Source organism: Cololabis saira, chromosome 18 (assembly GCF_033807715.1).
Source record: "Cololabis saira isolate AMF1-May2022 chromosome 18, fColSai1.1, whole genome shotgun sequence".
NCBI lineage: Eukaryota > Metazoa > Chordata > Actinopteri > Beloniformes > Belonidae > Cololabis > Cololabis saira.
The window spans coordinates 10,666,931-10,681,325 of record NC_084604.1 but is presented as its reverse complement, the minus strand read 5'-3'; the positions used below and the strand labels follow the sequence as shown (position 1 = coordinate 10,681,325).

Here is a 14,395-nt window from a genome sequence, read left to right as displayed (position 1 = left end):
AACAGTTAAACACGCGAGGAGACAATTAAAATTGTAATAACGACAATAAAAAGAAGGATGATAAATACTTCAAAGTGGAGCTGACAGATACACAACACAACTGGAGGAGCAGGAACAAGGGACCTTCTCTGCCTTTTAGTAGAGACTTTAATCATGACCAGCCTGTGGAAAACGTCTGCTCCTCTCCACGGGTGCATGTAAATAGCCCTGATCCCCCCCCACCCCACCCCAATCCAGACAGTTTCTCCCCCAGCAGACTAACGGAGCCATAATAAAGGACAAATGCGTGTGCAGAAGAGCCTCCTGGACCCTCACGTATAGAACCACAGGCTTCTGCTCTGCTACTGAGGCGAACTCCCAGCTATTTTTACTCCCGTGCTATATCCACCATCTCTGCCTGCATTCCACCTCCAGCTCCTTTGTTTTGTTGAAGCTGAGCTGTGCCACTTCTGCATTGTCCACAAAACTGTGCAACCCCCCCTTCGTGTGTGTGTGTGTGACATTTATAAACAGGTGAGTTTATTGGGCTTTTCCTCAGACGTCTCGTAGAAAAGGGCTCACGTTTTGTTTTCATTTCTCCAGTAAAACTGAAAAAAAAAGACTTTACAGGATGAATGAATTACTTGCACTGTTAAATAAATAATGAAAACTCCTTGAGGTGATCGATTCAAATCAAACAGAGTTAACCCTCATGAGGTCAGGAGAACCAAACGCTGCTGCCCTCTATTCGGTTTGACAGCCGCCATTGTTCCTGATGGAGGGAGGGAGAAACTCATCTCCCCTGATGGCTCACTCGAGGGTGACGGTTTGGAAGGTCCATTCTGACCCCTGATGTCCCAGCTCGGGGAGGGAACGGCCGCTGGTCACTGCCCACCCCCTCTCCCATCTTCTTGGAGGCTCGTCTCTGGTGACTTGACCTTTCAGATTAAATCTGGACACTGTCCATGTCATTCATGCTGCGGCTGCTGCAGACGGGCCCACATCTTCCACGGCTCTTTTGCCTTTACATGACTCCTGCTGCGGTATTGAGTTGTTATCAATTGATTTACCATTTTAAAATGTAATATTAGTAAATCACTTTTGCAGAAAAAAAAAAAAGCCAAAAAACCTTCATAAACAAGTATGGTATTATTTAAAAGGCATGACATTTGGATTTAACATTTAAAAAAGGTCCGCAGCGCCCTCTGGCGCCTACTTTCAGTATAGCAACTGCAACAGGAAATACATTCATTTGCATTTTACTCAACACTCCACCATCTCTGAATTTATTTCATATTCAGTACACTGGCTTTCATTATTGATAACATCCGCCTAATTTATTAGAAAAAAAAAAGACAAGTAAAGTGGGGCGGCAGTAGCTCAGGTGGTAGAGCGGGTCGTCCAATGATCCGAAGGTCGGCGGTTCGAATCCCGCTCTGTCCCAGTTTCCTGTCGTAGTGTCCTTGGGCAAGACACCTTACCCAGCTTGCCCCGTGTGAATGTGTATGAATGTTGGTGGTGGTCGGAGGGGCCGTTAGGCGCGATATGACAGCCACGCTTCCGTCAGTCTGCCCCAGGGCAGCTGTGGCTACAGATGTAGCTTACCACCACCAGAGAGAATGTGTATGGATGAATAATGATTTCTGTAAAGCGCTCTGGGTGCCTAGAAGGGCGCTATATAAATCCAAGTCATTATTATCATTATTAAAGAATAAACCGCTGATGTGCAGGTACAAGTATGTCACCTTAGTAATTAATGTGTTAATCAGCTTCAAACTATGTTTTATTACATTACGTGGAAAGAACCATCACCGCAGTCCAAACATTAGAGCGAGGAGAGGTAAAAAACATTTCATAAAAATGGTACTGATAGACTTGCACACTTTATTAATGCAAAAAACCTTTATTCTGAATTTTGTTTTTCAAAATAGCAAAAGTACATTTAATATCAATACCTTCCTATAAAATGTCCACTATATAACTGTTAACTAAATACATATATTTTAAGCTGCTTTGAAATGAATCCCAGGTTTTTTTTTTTTAAAGATGCCAGGGGGTGAAAATATGGTATTTGGAAGACAATTAGAAGACATTTACGTTTTTTTTTTGTAATTAATGCAAATGATTACGAGAACAAACACAAATAGAGGGGAAACAAACTTCAGTGAAAGTATGTACACTATATTTATTTCTTAATTGGCATATAAAAATGTTCATCAAACTGAATTTTAAGGGTTTAACATCCAGACTGTACAAGAGAGTTGGAGAAAGGAGCAGAATTTAAATGGACGTGATCTGCTCCCGATCAACAGAGAAGAGCATCGTGAATCTTTTTGACAATCTTTGTCAGCAGATTCCTGGATGGACTGAATGACGCCACAACTTCTTCAATTTGTTGGATCCTACAAATAAATAAATGTTTGTTATTATTATCTTCATTTTATCCAGCTTTAAAAAGATGTTGCAATGATTTTTGAGCATTTTTAAACCGTTTAGTTTTCTATAACTCCATAAATTCAAAGTGAATCACACAGAAACACAATCCAGATTGTTCAATTTTTCTAATAAATAACATTAATGCAAGTTTACTTATTTAACTGGGTTCATTTTCATCTGATAAGACTGATATCCTGATGATATATCAGTTCATCATTGTGCAGAAAGAGAAAACTTTCAATGGGGGAGAAAGAAAAAAAAAAAAAAAAAAAAAAAACATTCTTCTTCCCTGAATAAATTCTTGTCCACCCACTATCTTTTTGGCTTAATTTACATATTTCTACTTACGTGGTGCTTCCTATCATATTTTGAAAGCTTTCCAGTTGAAGGACGTAGAAGTGGTTGGTCAAACTGACAGCAAAAACAGCTTCAAACTTGGAGAATTTCTTGAGACTGCTGAAGACGATGTTCACTCTGGACCAAGAAGACAGGACATCACAAATCAGAACTTCACTCAATCATTTCATCACATTCTGTTGGATTAAAATGATGCTAAAAACAGAATGAAAAATTCAAGTGTAACCAGAGCATGAACAAATTACTTGATATGAATCCACTAAAAGAAAAAGCAAACCATACACAAAAAAAAGACAGGATGCTCATAAATCGCCACTTACTCAATAAGGTAAAGGTGTCGAGTCAAACCCAAGTTATTTCAAAGCTATAAGAGTTCTTTTTTTTGGCTTTCTTTTTATAGGTACAAATATAAGAAATGTACAATTCTAATGCACTCAGATGATTTCTTTCAGTGGTGTAAGGATGTATGGCCTGTTTTTTTAAAGGATGTTTAACCCTTTAGTTTAATGCACAACATGTATATGTATAAAACAGCAATATATTTGCAATAAATTAATTTCATCATTCAGTCTTCAAATTATTCCCCAATTAACTTGTTTTTGATCATAAGATATCATTATTTAATTTTTTGAATAAAATACATTTTTGAGTCACTGCCCTCCTAATACACAACGTGGCTCAAAAGAGACCTTATTTTACGTATGAGTTGAGTGTTTCTATGATATATCTTGGAAGTAAATTAATTTTATCATCATTTACTAACCCGGTCATGCAGTAAATATCTTGATTATATTTAGCATAAATTATTTTTATTTTCACTTATGCGTACACCATCTTCACTGTAAAACCCCCTGATTATAGGAGTGCTGTGCGGTGAACAACATGGTGTGAACGACGCACACTGGTTATTCATCAAGGAACTGGGCAAAGAGCTTGTCGTGCCACACATGAAGACATGAAGAGGCATGTGATGCACGCCTAAACTCCAAAAGCATGTCATTGAGGCATAAAAACTATTTTTGCTCATAAAATATTAAAGGAAAGGCGGAAATTATGAACTGTTGTAGTAAAAAAACAGGATATCTGAATAGAAACTTAGACCATTCAATCATAAAACACATTTATTTCATAAGACAGAACAAAGAAAACCTCAGCCAGCATGAAACAAGCTGGGAAATGAATGCGGGTCATTTTTGACCCATGCTGTGCATTAGAGAGGGTGTGCATATGTTGTGTATCAAAGTTAAGACAAAATATTAATTATTAATATTATTAATAATTATTATTATTAATATAGACAAAATATCCCATCATCGCTCACACAGATGTACATTACAGCCCAAAGTTTCAATACTAAACTTGAAAGGTGGGAACCAATAAGTAAATCAACACAGTTACAGCCGAAGTGGGAAATGAATGCAGTAGATGGGGCATTTAAGATTTAAGATAATATCTGCAGTGATGTATGACAAAGGAGCATAATATGACCATGTTCTGTGATCAGTTCTTACCGAGTGTCTTGGCAGCTGATGTCCAGTATATCGAGCCGCAGACCTCCCCACATCTTCAGGAGACGCAGCTCCTCTCCCAGCAGACGACAGGAACTCACCACCAGGCTGACGTCATGCAGCAGCTGAGCAAAAGAGCACACAAAACACTTTAGCTTCAACATTCAATGTAGTCACCCAGAAAGTACAAAAGCTGTGATTTTCAGTCATCTGTCTCTTTCATGTAGCAGATTCGCTGCTACCTCTACATCTGCTGGTGTTTCACGCGGGGTCAAAACCAGTTAAGAGAAATGATAATACATTTGAAATTTTGCTCATCTATTAACATATCGGCTTCACATCAGTTGGACCAGGTCACAAATCTGAAATACAGGTTAGGTTGGTTCATTTTAAAGATATTAAAGTGCAGTACTTGAAATTTCAGCTCGTTGTCTCACCTACTGCAAAATTAAACATGCAAAAAGTGGCATTTGCAGCAGCTTCCATCCTCCCCGATGTTTTATACAACGACTGTGTGGTTGGCATGCAAATGTGACTCATTATCATGCAGCATGATGTGAAGAGACTCTATGGAGGACTTTGTTTTGATTATTTTCTTGATTTATGACTGCAAAACACTGCATGTGCACAATGGTTCTCTTTACCATGGTCACAGGCATGAAATTATGAGGCATATTAAAATGAATCTGACCTTTCTGAGAGATATAATTTAATGGACCGATGAAGATGGTGATAACGTGAATTTCATGCCTGGAAAGTGCTTCAGTATAGCAGTTCATCTCTATTTGCAGTTTTTGAAAACACCCCCGAGGGGATTTACATATTTAAAGAACAAGATCTGACAATGCACTTTGCATGAGTAGCTGCACGTGCCTCGTCTTGAGAACAAAATGAATGTTCCTTCACATCTACCTGTGGAATGTGTGCACTTGTTGGGTATTTTTCCACCCAGGCCGACTCCTCCTCGACGTATTGAGCGATCAGTTTGTGAACGAGGCGAGCGTGGGCATGTGACTTCTCATCTGGTGAGGGAACAAAATAGACAACGTTGTTTTCAAATAAGTCCAGGAAGCTCACGCAAAAGCAACATAAAATCAGAGAGGCGATGAGAGATCAACTGTTTTCTATTCACTCACCATTGAGCTCTAATTTGAAGGTGATGTTTGTGGTTTTCAGCTCAGATCCACCGTCAGTGTCATTTCCTTCAAAAGCAGGAAAACATTTATGGAATGAATACATTTTAGATTTCATTTCATTTTCATTTTAGATATTATAAGTGAGGTTTAAAATTAACAATTGAAAAAAAAAAATATTGAAATGTGTACATCCTGCTCGCCTTGACTAAAATACTGTTCAAGTAGAGAAATGGTTCAAGATTTGCTTGAAGAGTAAAGCTAATGAGTCAAAAGGAGGAACTGACATTCATGACTCAGGTGTGGCTAAAACTGGACAATTATGGGATTAAATGCACTAAAGCTCTTAATATTGGTGTAGATAATAAATCTTACCACTGGATTTTTCATGCACCAACTGCAGGAGCATCGTCTCATGAAGAAAAGTGTAAACTGTGCAGTTGTTCCTTGTCTCTCTGAACTTCCATTCATTCAACCTGTAGTAAACATATAAAAAGTTAAGGTTTGGGGTATTTTTTGCAAACAAAACTGTCCTTAAAGCCACTATATAACAACACCCCTTCTGACCACACTGGAGCATATGAATAATGAAAAAAGACCTCATGACAATACTGTGCTCATGAGTGGGGATGCTCTATCATGTCCTGTAGTATCACTGTGTGGTTCATGGCACAAGAGCAGACAAATGAATGGTCCTGCGAAAAGCTGCCCCATGTGGTCAAAAGTAGTATCGCTACAAAAAGTGTCTAAGTTGTAACTTTGACTGTAGAAACTGACGTATTGAGCATGTCCATGTGGCTCTCCAGGTTCCTCGTCTCTGCTTTCAACCTGTTGAGTTTACTTGAATTCTGCTGCTTCTGGATTTCCAGTTCAGCGATTTGTCTGGAACCAAACACAAAGAAATATTCAAGCATTTATAATAACTACTCAAACACCTACAGTAGCATGCCATCTGATCAAATTTAGATAGAAAAGATTCTAATTTTAACCCACTTGTCATTGTCAGCCAACGATTCAGTGACTTTTTTCATTTCTGTGAAAAACAGATAAAATAAAAACTATTACTTATTCAGTTTGGACCAAATAAAATGAGTTAATAATAAATAATGTTGTATCACTGGTTACCCTCTTGCAGTGATTTCAGACTCTGTTTGTCCTCAGAGCCGCTTTCGTCTACTGCAACAAGTTCTACATGAAAGCAAACAAAAGGAAAAGTGGTAGAACTCTAAAACCACCTTCTTCTTTCGTCTGCTGCAGTTCCATCCACAGTCTTGAGTTATTTAGCCGTTTTACGCATAATCCTGGACCACTAACAACACCGTCATGTCTCCAATGTGTTTTACCTGCTTCTAATTCACCAATACAACCATCCAGACTTTTCACCATCTCCTCGGCCTGCTCAATCATCCCTTTCACCTTCTGCCGTTCCTCCTGTAAGTAACAAATCTCAAATTAATTCCAGATCAAAAATAATCTCCTGTATTCAAGTTGGATATTTTTGTGCAAAGTGGTTTACCAGATTAGCCCTTGCAAGATTTGTGTAGAGGACTTCCTTAGTTTCATGTGACTGAACTTTACTTGTTTTTCTGAAGAAGTTGTTTCTCTCCTTTAGTTTGGTACCAAAGGATTTGAGCTGTTTATTCAGACAAATTCAGAGTATAGAATATTTAATTAATAAAAATCACAATTCCTATGAAAAAAAGATAACGGTTTATGATAAACTCTTTCTTGTAAAGCAATCAATAAAAATTTGCATCGTTAAAATTCATAGTGCCCATCTGATACAAATAATTTGAAATAATAAAAAAAAAAAAAAATAAATAAAATTGGGGAAAAATTACAGCTTTAGACTGAAACTTTGTGATGCTTAAATACCTCTTTCTCTGAAGAGTGTCTCATCTGTTCCCACAAAGGTCTGTTAAGAGTCTTGAGAGGTTTGTCCAGGTCCAGCATTCGAACCTTCAGGCTGGAAGGAGAAAACAAACCGGTCTTTGAACTTTAACTGGGTGTCAAAGTTTACAGAAGTGCTTTTTTAATTTTTTTTTTGTTACTTCTGAGTTGTTGATGATGTGGCATTTAGGCATTAAGAGGCCAAGTCAGGCTCAAAGAAAAGCCCCTCTCATACTGAACCAAATGTCCAGACACATTCATAACTCGTGTTGTCCATTTCGTCTTTAGTCAATACTGTAATCCAGGGATGTGATTGAGGCAAACGTACCCTTCCACCTTTTCTGTGAGGGTCTGTATGTCCCTCTCATAGACCAACACTTTAGGACGGCTAATGTGTCTGTCTTTCAACAAATCCAGTGGAGTAGCTCCCGCTTCAGATAAAAGCTTAAAAATATAAAAACAAAAAGTTAAAAATCACTACGTTTGACCTTTTCATTTAAAAGGTACATGTTGTATGAACGAAGATAAACGTACCCTGCCAGGAATGACACTCTGCCGAGGATTATGGATGACAAAGTCTATGTTGAAGAGTTTGAAGAACTCTGAAGCCGTAATTGTTCCATCTTCAAGCTTCTGCAGGTAAAACACAGAGGGAGTTAGAGATGAGATATGACAGAACGTTCCAGCAGCAAAAGTTCAAATCAAGTCACCTTCTGTGCATCACTGGCATAATCTTCAAGCTGGGATTCAAATAGACTGTTCTTTATAGCTGGGAGACAAAAAAAAGATGTTTTAACACATTCAATAAAGTATATGAAAGAAATGTATAGGAATGTACTGTAAAGGAATGGATGACCATCAATTTAAAACCTCGACGACTCACTTGACTCGAATGCAGCTTCACATCTGCTGGCTGTGTGACCACTGCTGGACGAATCAATGGTGCAGGAAGTACTACGAGCCGTGCTGATGTTACTGTCACACTCAACAACATTGGACTGAAATGCCTGAAGATTAGAATTACAAGGAGAACAATGAAAGAGAAATTTAATAAACTGTGATAAAGAGTAAATTCACTGAAGAAAGTAATACAATACAGCCCACTATTGTTTACACATAACTAGAAATAATAAAAACAATGCAATGGAAATGGACATTTCTCTGCTTTTACCATGGCAATTACACATAGAAGTGGCTCTGACTTGAAATTTATACATTGGTGTAGTTTAGTATTCTTTTAGAGCAGTGTTTTAGGGGCTCCAAAGACTGAATGTGGTGATAGATTTATAGATAAAAAGGTGGAGTTGAATTGGTATTTTTTTATTGTCATTTTTATCGTTATCGGGATAAATGCCAGAAATTATCGTGATACATTTTTTAGTCCATACCGCCCATCCCTATCAGGAAGGGGGCAAACACTTTTTTACACAACTGTATATTATATATAAAAATTTGAAAAATAAAATAAATCAACCTTTATTCATTAATTCAAGTTTAAAATTGACCTACCTCTTCAACAAACTCTGTGCTTTCTTTCAGTCTCTTCTCAGGCTGCTTGCCATCTTCATCCTCTGCTAGTGGTCTCTTTTGTCTGCTGATGTTGCTAACAAACTCTTCTTCAAGTACATCATCCTCTAAAGGCTCCAACGTGTTCAGTTCCTGGGGAGGACTCTCTTTTTTTAATATCTTCTCGGGACTCCCGGTGTTCAGAGTTTCTGACACATCTTCATAGCTCCCCAACTCTTCGTCATAAATATCACTGATGTCATTATCGTCAAAGTTGTTCATCTGACGGGTAACGTCGACTGTGGTGGTTTTTGTAGATTCTCCCACAGTGGCCACCTTTTTTGAATCTTCAGGGTTATTTCTTTGGGGGAGTTTTGGTCTGAAGCCTCCCACTGTGAGCGCTGACATGAGCCGTTTAGTCTTCAAGTTGAAAGGGGTTGCAGAGACGGTATCAGAGGCTTGCTCCACATCTTGATCTTGTGTATTATTTTCAGTGTTTACCGAAGTCATTTCTGACTCTGTTATGGGTAGAGATGTAGTTTTACTAGGTGAGTTTTGATTCAAGTCGTGGTCCAACTGAGGCAAAGGTGCGGTGCAGCTATCCGTGGGAACAACAGGAGCTGTATTGATCATGTGACTTAAACGCCTGACTTTTGACTGGAGTTTAGCTAAACTTCTCCGTCTGGATGTTTGTGAGCAAAGCGTATCAGTATCTTGGTCAACAGCATTTGGTGAACTTTCCATCTCTTGTGACAGTGGATATACTGTAGTTTTTGGTTCATGTTCTTTTGTGGTTTCCATTGAATTTGAGTCATAATAATCTGCAGGATTTGTTACTTTTACAGCATCTGGACTGGATGATCTCAGTGATTCATTGCTCTGTGAAATCAACTTGGTTGTGTTCAGACTGTCAGAAGTAGAGACCTGCGTTGCCGAGAGACTTTGAGAGGGAATATCTGCACTTGTTTGCACTGAAATGTAGCCCATTTGAGCTGCAGTGATGTCCATGCTTGCAGTGACTTCTGGACAGTCAGTCAGGATTTGATTTTCTGGCTTTTTCACAACAACTGAAGCGAAACCTGCTACTTCCTTTCCCGTGTTCAAGTCAGGCCGATGTGTTTTAAGCTGAACGATGTCCGATCCTGAATTGCTGGTATTTACAGCAAGGCATTCGTTTATGTCACATATGGGCATAAAACCTACATTTTGATGTGATTTTGGTTTAAAATCGGTGGCGATGTTTGTCTTATGACTTTTTGTCACATCCATAGCTGCATCATTTCCAGTAAACTTCAATGTGCCATCAATGTCAGCAGGAAAATGGCCCACATTTTGGTTTGACTGTGGCAAATCACTTATAATATTTACAGTGTGACTCCCTGTCATATCCATGGCTGCATCGATTGCAGTGAACCTCACTGTTTTCTCTCCAGTAGCAGGTACAGAGTCCTTGTTTTGCTGCAAGAGGGCATTCAGATCCGTGGATATGTTCACAGTGTGACTCCGTGTCACATCCATGGCTGCATCGATTGCAGTGAACCTCACTGTTTTCTCTCCATGTCCAGGCATGTCCACATGTGGAAATGATTCAAGTGGTAAATGAGCGATAATGTTTGCCGTGTGACTTTGTGTAACATCCATGCAGGCACTTTCAGCGGTAAACCTCACTGTTTTCTCTCTGTTGTCATCTTCCGAATGAAACTTGACCTAAATAAGAAAGTAAATAAGAAAAATTCATAATTGCATAAAATTATTCAATAGCTCAATCTAATAATAAAACAGCATAGCTTCAACATGTACAGCATACATTCTTAATATTTCTGTGATGTGGGCTTTGCAACGATCTTTTGTCATGAAGAAGCCGAAAGGCGAAGGTCTCACTACTCTCACTGTGGGAAGTGACCAAAAGAACGAGATCCCGGATACAAGCGGCATAAATGAGCTTCCTCCGCAGGGTGACTGGGCTCTCCCTTACAGACAGGGTGAAAAGCTTGGTCAACCGGGAGGGGATGCTCCTCTGAATCCAGAGGAGTCAGATGAGGCGGCTCGGGCATCTGATGAGGATGCCTCCCTGGTGGGGTCTGGGAGGAGACCCCCCCTATGAGCTGGAGGAAGTGGCTGGGGGAGACAGAAGTCTGGGCTTCCCTGCTTAGGCTACTTCCCCCGTGACCTGATCTAAGATAAGCGGAAGAAAATTGATGGATGGACGGAAAAAAAACAAAAAACAAATGAAACTTCAATCTCACCTGCTCTGTTGGCATTTTCTTTAAAGAACTCCTGAATTCGACACCTAAACATGAGTGACAAGCAGTTCAAAACTTAATCAAGGCAACCATCTAGTTATGTTTTAAAATTCATTTAAAAACTTCAATTCAATCAAAAAGGGATTCCACATTTTCTTTTTGTCAAATTCCATATGCCAAAGGTTTTTTTTGAAGTGTTACATCATAATTCAGATCACCAAAAAAAAATACTTTAGTTCAAATCTGTCCAGAAGTAGTTTTATTGTAGTCCAAAATGTGTAAAAGTTGTAAGCTTCACTCTAGAGTGCTCGATCATTAAGTTTAAGAATTAGAAAGAGTTTACTGCTTCTGTACCTGTAAAGTTAGATGGCCCAAGGGCTTCTTTCCTCTTCTGATTTGAAGTCTTCTCCAGTTTCTTCAGAACAGAACTGTGGGGGTTCATATCTTGAGTGGATAACTCACCCTGAACATCATCTCTACCTGGGAATTCTACAATGCGGCCTGTGTGAACTTCAGTCATATCCATGCCAACGTCACATCCCAACACGTTGACCGTTTCAAGTCCAGTCTCATCCATGCTTAAACTACCTTCAGAAGAGATTTTGCATCCATCATGGGATCTTGCAGCAGTAGATATCATTCTTGAAATCACAGGATTAGCACAGTGGTCATTTGGGTTAGATAGACTGGTCAAGGGGGTATTGAACCCTGGATCCAAACCGTGTGTGTATGACGGTCCGTTCAGAGGTGGACGTTCTTGTGTCTTCACAGAAGTGGCTGAATCTGATGGCAAGTCACTGGCAATATTCACAGTGAGGCACTGGGTCATATCCATTGTTCCATCATCGGCACTGAACCTCACAGTTTTCTCTCTGCATGTGGGTGAAAAGTCCTCATTCTGGTGCAACTGCAGTTTATGAGCAGTGGCGATGTTTACAGTGTGACTTCGAGTCAAGTCCATACCGGCACCAACGGCAGAAAACCTCAGCGTTTTCTCTTTGGCATCTTCAGTCACACGTTTTTCCTGTGAAGAGCAACAATTATTGTGTAGGGATGAAAAAACCCTCCAGTATTGACAGTACACATATATCCTATATTAGTATTACTTGTTAAACACCGATACATTTTTAAAGTTTAAGGACCGCTGTAAAAAAGTGTCCAGTACAGAGAAGACATAAGACTAGAGCCTTAGCCTAAATACACAATATTCAGTTGAAGTACACCATGTATGAATTCACCTGAGAAAAAACACATCAATTCCAACAAAAGTTTTACTTAATCTCACCTGGTGTATTTGTAGTGGCATCTTTAAAGATTGTCTTAATGGGTTTTCCATGCCTATATATGGAGATTGGAAGCACAAAAATAAGACAAAATAGGAAAAAAAACACATCTGTTTTTCTTCTTCAGCAAATGAGTAACTTCCTATATCTGTCACTTCAGCAAACTTAAAATTAAATCATGTTTCTAACTTCTTAAATTAAAAAAATATGTCACTGTTTCATAATCAAATTAAGCCAGTATCAACTCTTAGTCAGTCAATAAATCTAAATATTTTAAAAGGTTGACTTAAAATATGGAAATTGACAGATCCTTATTTTTAAAACACATTTTTAATTATTAAAGAGACACAAATGCTCTTAAAGTCACTTGACAAGCCACAGGTTTGAAGTTTCCATACCTGTATGACTAGATGATGGGAATTCTTTGCTGCTTTGCTGTCGTGGTGTCACATCTGCTTTCTTCTGACTTTCACAGAGAGGGTGCATGTCTTGTAAGGGAAGGAGAAACTGGAAAGGATCATCTGACTCGGTGAGCCCTATGATGCGTCCTGTTTGAGCTTCTGTCATATCCATGTTTATGTCGCTTTCAGAGCTGATTTTGTCTCTATTTGGGTCTTCAGGTGGCTCTCCAGAGCTCCTGCTTGTATTCAGCAACCACTTTTCTTTTGTGATTGATGTCTCAATCTTTGACAGGCATCCATCTGAGTTGCCCAGTACTTTAAACGACTGTTCAGCAGTAGCTTTCGTTCTTGGGATGTTTCCACTGCGATCACTTGGTTTGGAAAGACTTGCAAATACGTCATTAAACTGTGGATGAAAGCTATCTGCTGACATTTTTGCAGGAGCCAGTGAATCGTTGGCAATGTTTACTGTGTGACTTCGAGTTATGTCCATGAAGTCATTACCTGCAGTAAACATCATTGTGTTCTCTCTGCTTTCAACTTTTGGATCAGAACCAACCTGTTAAAGAAGAGTCACCAAGTTAACCCATTATTCACATAATCTTCATATTTATCTTTGTCTGCTCCTCCTGTAACTGTTTCCAAAACCTACCAAATGTTTTACATAAAAAAATAAATAAATAAATAAAACTTGTGTATTTTGTACTTATATGAAACTCACGTTATGTCTCTGGTGCAGAGCATGTAGAGGAGGGTTTATCAACGTCGACTTTTCTAAATGGGGAAAAGAAGAAAACATTAGTGATGCGTCGGTCACGAACGATCCAATTCTTGGAGCTCTTTGAAGTGAACAATGAGAGCCGGTTCCTGGCTGGGAACCGATTCGTTCTTTTTTTGTGGTTTTTCTGTTAAAGCCACACGTGATTGGTTGAGATGTGTGGCACCGTTTTAAAAAGGTTTATGTCCCCACTGAGTAGAGGGTTACAGACACAATGCAGTGAGCAGAAGATCAACAGGAGTGAGGGAGAGACAAGAGAGAGTGTGAGTGCATTGCTACAAAGTCAAAGACACACAAGAGAGGTGAGAAAAATGAGCGACAGAAAATGTAGCAAAATATCGACACATTTTAATATAATTAATAATTTGAGGGCAGAGTGCAGACTTTGCTAAATTAAAATTTCAGGCATGGGCGTACTGTTCACCCATCAATTCAGTTAGAGGAGAAAAGACAAGCAGGGGAACAAATATGGCACCTTTTGTGTTTGTATCTAACAGTGTATTTTTGTAGCACAAAAATAATAAAAGGAATATAAATAATACATATTTAATATGGGTTTTTTATATTAGTAATTCATTTTACAAATACTGTGGTAATAAAGTAATTGAAGCAACAAAAACTCTGAGGAGCCACTTGGGAGCCAAAAGAGCCGGTTTGGCTTTTTTAGGGAGCCGAACCAAAAGTACAGACTCTCTTAAAAGAAATTACCATCACTAGAAAACATCAGCATTAAAACTATACAAAGAAACTTTTGCACAGTAGATAGAGTTACACATATTTAAAAGGTGTTTTTCCTCGTTTTCTTTTGTTGGTCATGGAACAAACAAGACACTTGTAGAAAGTGAAAGGTAAAAAAAAAAAAAAAAAAGCACCAACATAAG

At 38.8% G+C, this 14,395-nt stretch overlaps 2 protein-coding genes across 2 annotated transcripts in view; one reads left to right on the top strand and one right to left on the bottom strand.

Moving 5' to 3' along the window:
- Positions 1-1,724: 1,724 nt before the first annotated feature.
- Positions 1,725-14,395, bottom strand: part of knl1 (kinetochore scaffold 1) — an 18,475-nt gene continuing 5,804 nt past the window's right edge. The window contains exons 11-32 of the mRNA XM_061707284.1: positions 13,458-13,510; positions 12,734-13,295; positions 12,338-12,390; positions 11,407-12,076; positions 11,056-11,099; positions 8,813-10,516; positions 8,187-8,310; positions 8,014-8,072; positions 7,838-7,936; positions 7,632-7,747; positions 7,289-7,379; positions 6,930-7,046; positions 6,757-6,844; positions 6,539-6,601; positions 6,407-6,446; positions 6,191-6,295; positions 5,789-5,889; positions 5,417-5,482; positions 5,193-5,302; positions 4,284-4,405; positions 2,764-2,889; positions 1,725-2,381 (exon numbers count right to left, since the gene is read on the bottom strand). Coding sequence (XP_061563268.1) covers positions 2,285-2,381; positions 2,764-2,889; positions 4,284-4,405; positions 5,193-5,302; positions 5,417-5,482; positions 5,789-5,889; positions 6,191-6,295; positions 6,407-6,446; positions 6,539-6,601; positions 6,757-6,844; positions 6,930-7,046; positions 7,289-7,379; positions 7,632-7,747; positions 7,838-7,936; positions 8,014-8,072; positions 8,187-8,310; positions 8,813-10,516; positions 11,056-11,099; positions 11,407-12,076; positions 12,338-12,390; positions 12,734-13,295; positions 13,458-13,510 — 4,610 coding nt within the window. The 3' untranslated portion in view covers positions 1,725-2,284. The remainder of the gene's footprint in view (positions 2,382-2,763; positions 2,890-4,283; positions 4,406-5,192; positions 5,303-5,416; positions 5,483-5,788; positions 5,890-6,190; positions 6,296-6,406; positions 6,447-6,538; positions 6,602-6,756; positions 6,845-6,929; positions 7,047-7,288; positions 7,380-7,631; positions 7,748-7,837; positions 7,937-8,013; positions 8,073-8,186; positions 8,311-8,812; positions 10,517-11,055; positions 11,100-11,406; positions 12,077-12,337; positions 12,391-12,733; positions 13,296-13,457; positions 13,511-14,395) is intronic.
- The window catches only part of knstrn (kinetochore localized astrin (SPAG5) binding protein), a 13,034-nt gene continuing 11,447 nt past the window's right edge, over positions 12,809-14,395 (top strand). Inside the window, exon 1 of the mRNA XM_061707289.1 lies at positions 12,809-12,864. The gene's annotated coding sequence lies outside the window, so the exon portion shown is untranslated. The remainder of the gene's footprint in view (positions 12,865-14,395) is intronic.